This window comes from Dermacentor variabilis, chromosome 2, assembly GCF_050947875.1.
Source record: "Dermacentor variabilis isolate Ectoservices chromosome 2, ASM5094787v1, whole genome shotgun sequence".
NCBI classification, from domain to species: Eukaryota; Metazoa; Arthropoda; class Arachnida; order Ixodida; family Ixodidae; genus Dermacentor; species Dermacentor variabilis.
Window position 1 is genome coordinate 228305157 of NC_134569.1, and position 13138 is coordinate 228318294.

General features: G+C 49.5%; 1 protein-coding gene across 4 annotated transcripts in view; it reads left to right on the plus strand.

The window, feature by feature from the left end:
* The window catches only part of LOC142573136 (glycogenin-1-like), an 89449-nt gene that overhangs the window by 39259 nt on the left and 37052 nt on the right, over positions 1-13138 (plus strand). For 2 of the 4 annotated variants that reach the window (XM_075682669.1, XM_075682668.1), the window contains exons 6-7: positions 1916-2066; positions 5246-5290. In XM_075682669.1, coding sequence (XP_075538784.1) covers positions 1916-2066; positions 5246-5290 — 196 coding nt within the window. The remainder of the gene's footprint in view (positions 1-1915; positions 2067-5245; positions 5291-13138) is intronic. The other 2 variants (XM_075682672.1, XM_075682671.1) reach the window with 1 other exon arrangement.

Here is a 13138-nt window from a genome sequence, read left to right on the forward strand (position 1 = left end):
ACGGGCGTGAGTTGCAGCATCGACGGACTTTCTTGTTAACGGCACCGACAAAATCAGCGTGCAGACCGTGATCACTCTACCGAACTGTACGCTATCGGTAATCGAACCGATAAAGCGGTAGCCGCAGGGCCTTCACTTTTATATATCATTATTCGCACTCAAAATGTCTAAACATGACTTCAAATTTTAAATGCGCAAGCTCCAGTCCTCGCAAGCCGTGCGCATGAAGTTTGAGCCAATGTTGTTTAGCGAAGGTTGGGTTAGGCCTGGCCCCGTCGAGTTCGTGCACCCGCTACCGGGGGACCTGAACTTAAACATAAGCAGTTACGATGAAGGACACTGCTATTATAGTCCAGTTGTGGTCCTACAGTTTTTCGATGCCAACTACTCTTTACTTCGCACGGCGCGTGCACAATAAGTAACAAGCGGCGACACGATGCTGTGGCAACATCCCTACGTCACCGTTCCCGATGGCTGCCGATCGCATTGGCTACGTAGACGGGTGGGTCCGCACGTGTTGTTATGCCGACACATTTCTTAATTTCAGAGAAAAACTGTTTACCTATGCGTCACACGGGAGACAAGAGACAGTGCCTTCGGCATAGAACAGAAGAAACGACTGCCTCGCTGAGTTGTACCATCTGTGTCAGCAATGGCATCCGCCTTTACGCGAGAGAGCAACACGGCCTATAAATGAGCACTTAATTTATGCGAGCACAGTTTTCTCTAATAATGTTTCATGGCACGCGCAAACTCTAAGTATGATGGAGTTAAAGAAAAGCGAGAATCAGAAAAAAGTAGCAGCCCGTAATATGCTATCTGGATCACACTTGCCATTGTTTCAGTGATTAAGCCGCTCATAATGTTTCGTCTCGGGGTGGAACAAGACGGCACATATGCGCAGATACGTATGTTTTGCTACGTTCTGGCATTATTTCATATCAACGATGCACCCCTTCCACAATATTTGTCCCTCAACGATCTGCGTCTGTAGATGTTGATACAAACAAGTGCACCGCTTTGATAAATCCGGCGGAGAGGGCTGGGCTCTAAGACTTCTTGATTATGCGAAATGCCAGAAAAACTATTTAACAAGAATTCCAAATGCGAGCTGCAAGTGCAGAAATCAGCGACAGCAAACTGCAAGGCAGCCGTGTTGGCAAACGGAACTCGATGTGCCTTTATCGGTCGCACTGTTTGCAGAATAGCGCACATAGGCCTTCTCACCCGGTAGTCATTCAGTGCTACATGACTTCCAGGGACGACATGCTGCACGGAGAGGGTATTATTAATTAACTGAGATCTACGGAATGCACAGACGCACTCTCAATATGGGCACATGTACACAAATCAATCGGTGAAAGCCCCGGCACACTTCCAAAACAATTCCAGCGGAGTGCGGCATAGCTAGGGCAGCACAGGAACATCAAAAATGCGGATTGCTAAGCAACGAACGTAGTGTTGCCTACAGACCGCGCGTATCCAGTCTCTACGCCGTTCCATCTGGTTAGGCCACGATGTAAAACGATGTAACTGAATGGGCTAACCAGCTTCAATAATGTTTCAGTGACTGTTCGTACACCCTGAAACACATGTTTGATCAGATTTCGTTTTACGTGTTATTTCGGCAACGCAAAATAGAAAAATAAAACTACGGAACAAATTAAATCAACGTAGCCGGCGGCAGCACACACTGATCCCGGCCCGGCCGTCACATTCCATTATATTCGAGGCGCCGCCGCATGAAGCGGTCACCGGCCCAAACTGATCCCGCGCCCGGTGCCTGTAGAAACGTTCTAGAATGCGGGTATTTTTTGGGCTTAATACTGTGTCATTTCAAACGGACCCTCCCTTTGCGCCCCATTATAAGCGTGGCTGCCGTCTGTGGCGCATCTGAAACACCCGTCCTCCGTAGGTGGGACCTGTTCAGCCGCCACGTGCAGCCCAAACTGGCGCGACACCCATGCGGCGACGAAGGCCGCAAGCCGGGACTCGTCTGCCGCGACGAGATCTGCACGCCGCTCTACCGGGAGGAGCCACCTACCGCGCTGCCCACCGACACCACGGTGAGAGGCTTTAACCATTTGCTACCCAATCCAACACGGTTCGCGGCAATTACGCCGAAGAGCACGTCCTTGAGTGACTTCATTCGGCCAATCTGCTGCCTGATGTCACTCTGGACAAAGCGCTAAACGCGACTAAAGCACAGAACACCTATATAAACGTGGAGAAGGGAAACTGTACCATGACTATACCTTCCACAGTGCAGCGGAAGTAACAGTAGCGGTGGCGTTGTGGACTAAAGTATGCGACCGAGAGATGGCGCTGGCAAAATCAAAGCTAACATCATCATTGTTACCTAGTAAGCAATATGGCCGCTACGGTAGCGGCTGGTGGGGATCGTTGCGCTGCTCGCTCGCTGGTTTTGGGCGTTTTGCTACCGCTTTCCGGGCGGGTTTGTGTGTACGGTACTATAAAATGACTACAGATACCTTTACTATATCGCCAGGTGACCGAGAGGCCCCAACTGGCAAAAAAGAAAACACATCAGAGAAGTAAACGTGCATTGGGGTTTATTGCCAATCGTGAATGAAGCAATACATGCTCACAATTTTCGTACAGGTCAGGTGGAGCTAATGCTGTCAGTCACTGAGTTTACAATGTACAGAAACACAGACAGTAATCTATTTAACAGAATTAAAAACTGAAATCGAGCGAAGTTTTCTCATCGTGTTTGGCGTGCAGTTAAAGCAAGGAGAAGGAAGCTTCAGACAACGATATTTGTTCTCGGCTACACTCGTACTTGTATTGCGTGCAGTGCTGGTCGACGTGTTTCATACTGTACGTACATTGTCTGCCTTCGACGGTAGCAGCTAGATTAAAAAAAGAACCATAAGAAGTGCTCGGCAAAGATGTACTGTATGTAAAGTGCGCTTGAGCTGCAATGTCGCATTATTTTCATAACACATTGGCGATAGGCGCGAAGTGTTCAGGAGAAAAACGTTATGCTAAATTTTAAATTACATATTGTCTGTTCTTGATATTTCTGCTGCACGTGTAGTATTCAGGTGACACAGTAAAGGCTTTGACACAAGTGGAGTAGCCTTAGGGAGGTGAGGAGCGTTATGCAGACGACAGTGCTTACAAGGACCTTTGCAAATATTGTGTATAAACAAGGACACTAAATAAATTATAAGTATACCCAATTAATGCTCACAGATCGTTGGAAAATGCAATTTACGGTTTCATGTTGAAAACACATCTCGGTTTCTGCGTTCAAACAATGGAGAAAGGTTACAAGGAGACGAACACTTCAGTTGAGTAACAGAGGTGAGCAAGAGGAGCCTCAGCCTGCAGCCAACGTTTCAACAATCAAACATATTTATGAGGGCCGTGACGAAGACAACTTCCCACGTTGAGGCTTCCCTTGCTCGTCCACTATTGATTGGCTGATTGTTAAGCCAAATTTCGAGTATATTTTAAAAACTTTTTGTGAACACAACGTTGTCAGGTATGTCATCTGCTGTTTGAAGAGAAAGAAAATTTGATTTTATTGGTTTGTCATGTTTCAGGAGTGTGGACTAGGCCGGTTGTGTGAAGTTGCCTTTCCTAGCCAACTCTTAGGGCGCAGGGCTAGCCTAGTTACTAATTTCATGCAAACTGTACATTAGCCTTTTGTAGTTAAGAAATTTCATTTTATTTCATTTATTAATACTGTCAGCCTCATTCAGGGGTTCTAACAGGAGTGGAAAAAAACAAAACGAAACTGAACAGCAAAATAAGTAGTACAGAACATATTGAAAACCATAGCTACACATTAGTTAAAGAAAAAAAAATCTCGTGAAATGCACACATAAACAAAACAAAAATGCATCACTCAGAAATCAGAACAGCAATCTGACCTCATGGCCCTATGCTAGTGCCATAGATGAAATGCTTGCTTTTAAGGGCGTTTTATCACAATCGGCGAAGTAACATGTTGAGTCTCAACTTGTTTCTTTTCTCGTCATTATAGCCATGACGACTGGAATAGAAACAATGTAGCAAGTTCCTACTTGCTAATGCACAAACTCTGTCATCTGCTATTTCCAAATCCGATTGGTGGGCATCACCACCAAGTATCACATGCTCCCTCACAGCAATCTGACCTCAACGACCTATGCTAGTGCCATGGATGAAATTATCTGAGTGGCGTAGAAATTCAGCTACGCCACTCGGCACGGACTACAATCGATACCAGTGGGCTGTTGCTTATCACATATCATTCAGGTCTCAGAACTTTTCTTCAAGTAATAAAGCACATCTTTTAATAACGGACGGATGGATGGATGGATGGACGGATGGATGGACGGATGGATGGATGGATGGATGGATGGATGGATGGATGGATGGATGGATTTGTACCACGCAATTCAACAGATCTTTTCTTTTTTTTTGGGGGGGGGGGGTCTATATTTTTTAAGGCTGTTTTACTTACTCTTACGTCGTCAATATTTTGGTGCAGCAGCAACAGCAGTCATTGAGATCCGTTAAAAGTGGAACATCTGATAAGAGGAAAAGGGACATTAACATTGTTTTACTACTTTTGTTTACTTTACCAATATTTAAGTGTTTCTCATTGGCTGTTTCCCTCAGTTTCGTTGTTGCGAAATTTGGGAAGCATTATATCGTCTTTCTGCCGCTTCTTAGAATTCCTAGAATCGTTTCCCTGAATATAAGCAAGCGACATAGTTTCGCTTTCCCGTCTATGTGTCGTCTGTATCGGGTAAAGACCCAGTTCCAAACCCCGACTAGCTGTTTCGGTCAATTTCTGCGTCTCTTTGTGATGTGGCGCGCTGCCACTTTGCTAAGACTGGATGTCTTGTGGATCAATTCGCGGCATCTTCCACAGCCTTTGTGAAATGAATAGCTATGAATAAAAAATATGAAGAGCTATGATGAATATAAATAGAAAAGATGAATAGCTATGACACCGCTTCGAGCGCGACCGCTTATTGGTAGATAGTCATTGCAACAAAACTGCAGTCAGGATCGCTATACTAAGTGTAATGGAAATTGCTGCAGAATATCAAGTATGGTGCAGTGATTGCCGCGTGTGTATATTGATGTGCCCATAAGGCTCACGGATGGCATGGCGATATGCGCCAGATTACACAAGAAAGCTAACATTCATTTTCACTTTCATCTTCGATGGCTTCTGTAAGAATGTTTTTATACTTACGTTTCTTTCTTTTATGAATTATAGGAGCCCTCGAGTCCAGGCACTTCTGGAACGCTTAACTCGAAAACGGTGAGTGCTGCTTAAGGGTTCTCAATATTAGACCATCAATGCGCTCGTGTCTTCCACAGCGAAACCAGTGCTCGCCAAGACTCGCGTGTATGCTCATCTTGCTCTAGAAAGGCACACACGCCTGCATGTATCATACGACGTAAACAGGTTAAAAGGGTTCTGAACGAACCCTCGGGCTCGGTGAACAAACGCAGTTCGCGGATGCGCTTGAACATACCAGCCAAATTTTGCAGTCTGCGCCGCGGGGAGCTGGCAAGTGAACCGCGAAGTTACCTGTTATTGCGATAGCAATTGCATGCGCACTCCAGCCGCATTTCCGCCGCCGCCGTCGCCATTGGCGTCGCCGTGATGCACCGTATAAAGTTGAAGTGTGATAACACCGTGACAGCGCCGTTGCTGTATGTGAGTGAAAGCGTGCGAGGGCATTCTACTCCGGCGGCGCCTGTGTATGGCGCGGCTGAGCGCGGCCGGCGCGAGCCCTTTCTAGGAAGCGATGTGCGATGATTACTGAGTCTAGGTGCTCAAGGGCTGGTAACTTCGTAGCTTAGTGCGCGTTGAAGCGAGAGACAGGCATCACGAGGGTCAATTCGCTCGCGCCACTCTTCCTTGCACCAGTGTTTGGTCAGCAAGTGCCCACGCTCAACGAGTAAGATGTGTTTGTTTGCCTGTGCGTACGTGACACCATGCTTGTCAATTTAGTTAGCATATGTTTACAAGTTCATATGGCCAATAAAACTACTATCCTTCCTACTATCCTACTTCGTCCAGCTGTCTAATAATTTGCTGTCGCAATCGATGTTTCGCCTGTCGGTTGAAACTGCGACTTTGTTTTTTTCTCTCACTCTCTTTTCAACAGAAGCCTACTCTTCACTCTTTTCCGGCTGTTATATTATAGCTGACATAAATCAAGAAGGTTGTTTACATGAGTGCGCTTCTTCCTACTTTTACTGCGTAGATTTACTGACGCAGTTTAATAAACAAGCTGAAGTAAGCGAAAACCTGCGTTTCGAATTTTGGTAGGACGGCGATAGTGCGATTATCGTGCTGTCGCCGACTATCGTATGCTGACGCTCGATTGCGCCCGCCCGCGTAGGAGTGAAGCTCTGGCCACACAACGTATCAGTGTCGTATCCGTCGATTGTCGCTAATTTCTATTGCTGCTGAGCACTCAACTGGCCTCAAACCACGCGAAACTTGAGGCCAGACGTACGCTTGCCAGCGCGCGCTCACCGCTGTCCGTTCCTGGCTAGAGGCCTTAGCAGACTTCGCTTCGTATTGAGCTATTGCGCAGAATGCGCTGTTTGAATGCGGCTAATATCCGTCGGTCAAGGTGGTGCAGGACAAAGCTCGTCCGTAAAAATAGCACATCCCGACTGGAGCCCATGAACGCACTCCGGCCCTGTCGTGTACATAGCCAATACAGATCCATGTAGCTGCATCTGCTCTGCAGCACAGCGTAGATACCGCGGCCGCCACGGCTTGGCGCGACCAGCACGCTCGCTCTGAAGTGGTTTTAGCTCGCTGTAAAAACCCTCAATAAAAAAGTAACGACTTCCTCTGAACTATGCCGCTTTCTGTCTCGCCTGTCACGCCTCCGGAGAGTCGACCCTTCTATTGGTCGAAGCGCCGTGGTCACGTGCTAGCGCGCGCTTTTTTGGTCCGTAGCAGACACCGGCGCCATTGCCGGGTATCGAAATCGTGCGTCGGTTGGTTTCTGGCAGCGGGTGCGCCACCTGCTGCCGTAGTGACTGGCCGCACTCTGTATGGGATCCGTATTTCGAACCGTCGAAGAGTGGTTCCCCTGCCTTCTCAACACTGGAAATACCATCAAACGACGCAACTCGGCGACCGGCATCGATCGAGACCGATTTCTCGCAAGATCTGGTGAGATCCTCACATTAAATTGGCTTTGGAATTTTTGGACCACCGAGGCCGCCGCGCTGAGCCTCGCCCGCGCTTCACCTCGCCATCCTAGACGCGGGCGCCCGTCCTTTCCCACGCCAATTTACTCCGCTCAGATGGAGACCGGTCAGGTCGAGGAGGACACCAACTGGTTTCTCATGGCACAGAAAAAGAAACGCTTAGCTGAAGTTACTGCGAACCTTCCCCGTCCTCCGGCACCCGAAGCACCCCGAAAGACGAACACGCTACTCCCGCCACTGCCTGTCGACGATTACAAGATTGTCTTCCGCCCGAGAGACGGCCTGAACCTCGGTGCGTGGCTTCATCCTTCTGTTGCCCGAGCCATCGGCATAGCAGCGGGGCTGGACGGCGCCGTGCTCAACGAACTCATTATTCGCATCCGCACTAAGCAAAATCTTGCGGTGCTCAGCACACCGGACGAGAACCTCGCGGCACGGCTGCAGAAAGCTCGACTCAAATCCATGGGCCTCACTCAACACGCCGTTCAAGCGTACGTAGCAGCCCCAGACAACTCCTGCAAGGGTACAGTCTCAGGCCTTGGGCCCAACACCACTGCGACGACGCTGCTCGAAAACCTCCGCTGCTCACAAGCCCCTGTCCTACACGCTCGCATGATGGGACCTACGAATACGGCCCTGGTCATATTCTCCGGAACCCACGTACCCCGCTACGCCCTTAGGTACGGAGCAGAACTCCGCTGCCACGTATACCGGCCGCGACAACAGCTGTGCAGCTTATGCTTGTCGATGGGCCATCGGGCGGACGTCTGTCTCACGCCCGACAAACCCCATTGCCCGGCGTGTGGAATATCGAACCCACCGAAAGAATATGAGTGCACCCCTAAATGTATTCACTGCAACGGCGCTCATCCTGCGACTGACCCTCGCTGTCCATCGCGTCAACTGCCGCCACACAACAAATCGCGCGTGCTTCGTGAAAAAAAAACTTAAGGACCAGTGCCCCCCGCCCGGATCAGCGCAATACCAGCCTGGGACGACGACTCAGCAGAGCGCTCAGCAAAATATGAACCAAGCGGCAACGACACCGGGGAGCTCGGCGGAGAACCGCTGGACTGGAGTACGCAGCCGCACTCGCGGATCACCCGGGGATTGTTGCCAAACTGACCTGAGTCGCTCCAAGGGCCGCTCCAAAGGCCGGACTCCCAGCAGCGGCCGTTCGAGGGACCGTGGCCATAAAGGAAATGGATCTGCCAAGAAAGTGCAAGCGGTAAGCTGGGCAGCGCAGTTCCCACCTCTGTCCCCTTATGGGAGCATAACAAGCTGGGATAAATTTAGGCGTAACCGGTCCTCCCTAGCGCTCCTCAGGACACCCCCTCCCATCAGAAGTGGATCAAACAACTTCAAACTGATCTAAAAATTGCAACTCAACACATCACTGCGACAACAAAGACGCCCGATGTGGATCTCCATTTGCTCCATCTCTGGGAGGCCACAGAGGCGTGATCCGACGGTGGCGGCGGGAAAAACACAATCGGCAACTTCGCCTGCGCATAGTCCGCCTAGCTACGGAGGCAGATGACTACGTGAGCACCCTCACTAACAACAATTGGCATAGCAATGGCAATTTGCGATCGCCTCAGCGGCACGCTAAGCACACCTCGGACTAGGTCGCTACTACGCGCATTATTAAACCCTACGCAAACCAAAATACACACTAGCAACAGAGTCCGCACCATCCTCCACAAATCAGGTCTCGATTACACTACTTCACACTATACAGCAACGCTACATTGCTACAGGCACCCGCCCCACCTACAGAGACTACCCACACATAGACGCCGCCCTCCTGGACGCCGATATTACAGAAGCCGAGGATAGGGCGGCCTTGCAGGGCATTAGGCGCAACACCGCACCCGGGGCTGATGGTATTCAATACACACTCCTACGCAACCTAGATGATCGAGCCATTCAGGACTTCATTCTACACTGAGCACTGGAGGAATGGTACGCTTCCACAGGAATGGCGCCATACTAATCATACAATTACATGATACTAATTCCAAAGACTTGAAAAATTATAGACCGATCAGCTTACTGTCCGTTGTCTACAAAGTATTTACTAAAGTAATCGCAAATTGAATCGGGAACACCTTAGCCTTCTGTCAACCAAAGGACCAGGCAGGATTCCGTAAAGGCTACACAACAATAGACCATATTCACACTATCAATCAGTTGATAGAGAAATGTGCGGAATATAACCAACCCTTATATATAGCTTTCATTGATAACGAGAAAGCGTTTGATTCACTCGAAACCTCAGCAGTCATGAAGGCATTACGGAATCAAGGTGTAGGCGAGCCGTATGTAAAAATACTGAAAGATATCTATAGCGGCTCCACATCATCGTAGTCCTCCATAAAGAAAGCAACAAGATCCCAATTAAGAAATGCGTCAGGCAGGGAGATACGATCTCTTCAATGCTATATCTATATCTCTATAGGGAGATGCTGATCTCTTCAACCTGGATAGGGAAGAATTGGGGATAAGAGTTAATGGAGAATACCTTAGTCACTTGCGATTCGCTGATGATATTGCTTTGCTTTGTAACTCAGGGGACCAATTGCAATGCATGCTCACTGACCTGGAGACGCAAAGCAGAAGGGTGGGTCTAAAAATTAATCTGCAGAAAACTAAAGTAATGTTTAAAGGTCTCGGAAGAGAACAGCAGTTTACGATAGGTACCGAGGCACTGGAAGTGGTAAGGGAATACGTCTACTTAGGACAGGTAGTGACCGCAGATCCGGATCATGAGACTGAAATAATCAGAAGAATAAGAATGGGCCGGGGTGCGTTTGGCAGGCATTCACAGATCATGTACAGCAGGTTGCCATTCTCCCTCAAGAGAAAAGTGTATAACAGCTGTGTCTTACCAGTACTAACCTACGGGGCAGAAACCTGGAGGCTTACGAAAAGGGTTCTACGCAAATTGAGGACGACGCAACGAGCTATGGAAAGAAGAATGATGGATGTAACTTTAAGGGATAAGAAAAGAGCAGATTGGGTGAGGGAACAAACGCGAGTTAATGACATCTTAGTTGAAATCAAGAAAAAGAAATGGGCATGGGCAGGACATGTAATGACGAGGGAAGATAACCGATGGTCAATAAGGGTTACGGATTGGATTCCAAGGGAAGGGAAGCGTAGCAGGGGGCGGCAGAAAGTTAGGTGGGTGGATGAGATTAAGAAGTTTGCAGGGACAATATGGCCACAATTAGTACATGACCGGGGTAGTTGGAGAAGTATGGGAGAGGCCTTTTCTCTGCAGTGGGCGTAACCAGGATGATGATGAGGAATATTATTATTATTATTATTATTATTATTATTATTATTATTATTATTATTATTATTATTATTATTATTAATTCCTAGCCAAGGCAAGCAACTGTCCCTCCAGAATCTCCGACCTATATGCTTGACTTCGTCTGTAAGTAAACTCTTCGAACGCGTTGTACTTTCGCGGCTACAACCCTTTCTCGAAGACGGCCAATTTTTTCCGGATAAATTCTTCGGCTGCCACCTTAACCTCTCTGCGCAGGACGATTTGCTGCAGCTCAAGGAGGACGTTGTGGATGGCCCCACTGCGGCACAGGCCAGGGCTATTCTGGCCCTGGACCTCAAGGGGGCCTTCGACAACGTCTCTCACGACCTGATTCTCGACAATCTGGCTTCTTCCCAATGCGGCACACGTACCTCAGAGCTTTCCTTTCGGGCCGCACAGCAACTATTGGCATAGAAGAGCTCCGGTCGGACATCATCGCACACACAGGTAGAGGAATACCACAGGGCTTGTTCCTATCGCCCACTCTCGTCAACGTGGCTATGGCTAAGCTGCCCTCCTTACTGGACCAGATACCCACCATCCGGCGCTCTCTCTATGCCTACGACGTTACGATCTGGGCAACCCAGGGATCCGACGGGGCCATCCAGGATGCTGTCCAGGAAGCTGTGCGTGTCGTGCAGAACTATGCAGCCACGGGAGGCCTTTCCTGTGCAGCCGAGAAGTCCGAATCGCTCCTCGTGCACAGGCGGCGCCGCGGAACCGACGAATCCCCTAATATCTCCCTGCTATTACACGGCAGCCCCATCCCTCAGGTAGCTAGACTCCGCATCTTGTGTCTCCCCATTCAGTCGGATGGCAAAGCCTCGCACACTACGCACCTTTTGGGTCACCAGATAGCACAAGTCACACATATGATAAACTGCATTACTAATCGTAGAAGAGGCCTTCGCGAGAAGGACGTCCTCCACATAGTACAGGCTCTGATAATCACTCGGCTCACCTATCACCTACCTTATCATAATCTCACCCTCACTCAGACTAAGAAGATGGACGCCCTTCTGCGGAAGGCAGTGAAAGCGGCTCTTCGGCTGCTTCCACATGCTTTCACACAACGGCTTCTTCAGGTTAAAACACGTTGGCGGGCTAGTTGGTTGGAATCCATGGTAGAGTGTATAAGCGCGACTGGACGAGGACGAAGAAAGAAACAGATACACAGACACAGCGCTTCACTTTCAACTATATATCAACCATATATAGTTGAAAGTGAAGCGCTGTGTCTGTGTATCTGTTTCTTTCTTCGTCCTCGTCCAGTCGCGCTTATACACTCTACCATGGCTTCTTCAGCTTGGTATCCGCAACACCGTAGGCGAGCTTGTCGAGGATCTTCGCAATGGTCAGCTCCAACATCTTAGACGCAGCCGTCAGGGCTGCGCTATACTCTCTCGCCTTGGCTGCCCTGTCCCTGAGACACCTACACACGTCCCACAATATCGCCTCGCTCCTGCTCTACGCGCTAGCATAGAAGTAGTTCCGATTCCCCGTAATATGCATCCCGAGCGACACGCCGGCCGTGGACGCGCCAGAACTCAGGCTCTGGCACGCATTTTTGGTGACGGCCCCACAATGACACCGGTTTTGTACACTGACGCTGTCCGCTACCCAGGGAGGCGGGCCATGTGTTTAGCTGTAACTGAAAACACAGACGCGCTTAGGGTGTGTGCCACATTCCCACAACGTACAGCTGCTCCTCGACGCCTCGACCCTTCCCGCACAAGACATCCCCATCAACATAGCGACGGACACGCAGGCTGCCTGCCGGGCCTTCGCACAAAGACTCGTGACTGCACACACACATCGAATTCTCTCCTCTGTCCCCCTCCTGTGTTACGCAGGGTGCGTATCGTCTGGACTCCTGGACACGCCTCTCTCCATGGTAATGAACGCGTTAATGCGTTAGCCCGAGGTCTGACTGGCCGGCACCATCGGAAGAGCTGTCCAACCCATACGACGCACCGCCAGAGCCCCTACAGTGAGACGCTCGAGCACTACCGACAAAGCCGCCATAACTATCCCCCTCCTCATTCTTCGCTTAATAGGGCAGATGCCGCTGTCTGGCGGCAACTGCAGACAATTCCTTTCCATGTCTCCACATGTTACATATATTTCATCCCACCCTATACCCTTCCTATTTCCCCACTGTGGGGCCAAACCCATGGTGTACCACTCCACATGCGAATGCCCTAATTCTTCTGGTGTTCCTCCTATACCCAACCCTACCCTTTCCTCTTGGGAGTCTGCGCTGCTAAGCACAAGCCGTCAGGACCAACAACGGCTGATCCAGCGTGTTCGCGAAGTCGCTCATGGCAATGGAGCCCTGGACTGAGGGCCCCACTCATCGAGGAAGTTTCCTGCTTGTTTTGCCAAATAAATGTTTATTCTCTCTCTCTCTGCCTCTGGCAGCGTAGTTTTGGCAGGAAGCGTTTCTCTAGCGCTGGCGCCGTTTAGGTATTCCGGCGTTGCCTAGCCTATGTTGCGCTTATGGGTGCAACAACCGAGGAGGCTAGGGGAAAATACTTTTCGTTATTCCATCCGCAAGAAGCAACGCGGCTCGCCGAAATATTTGGC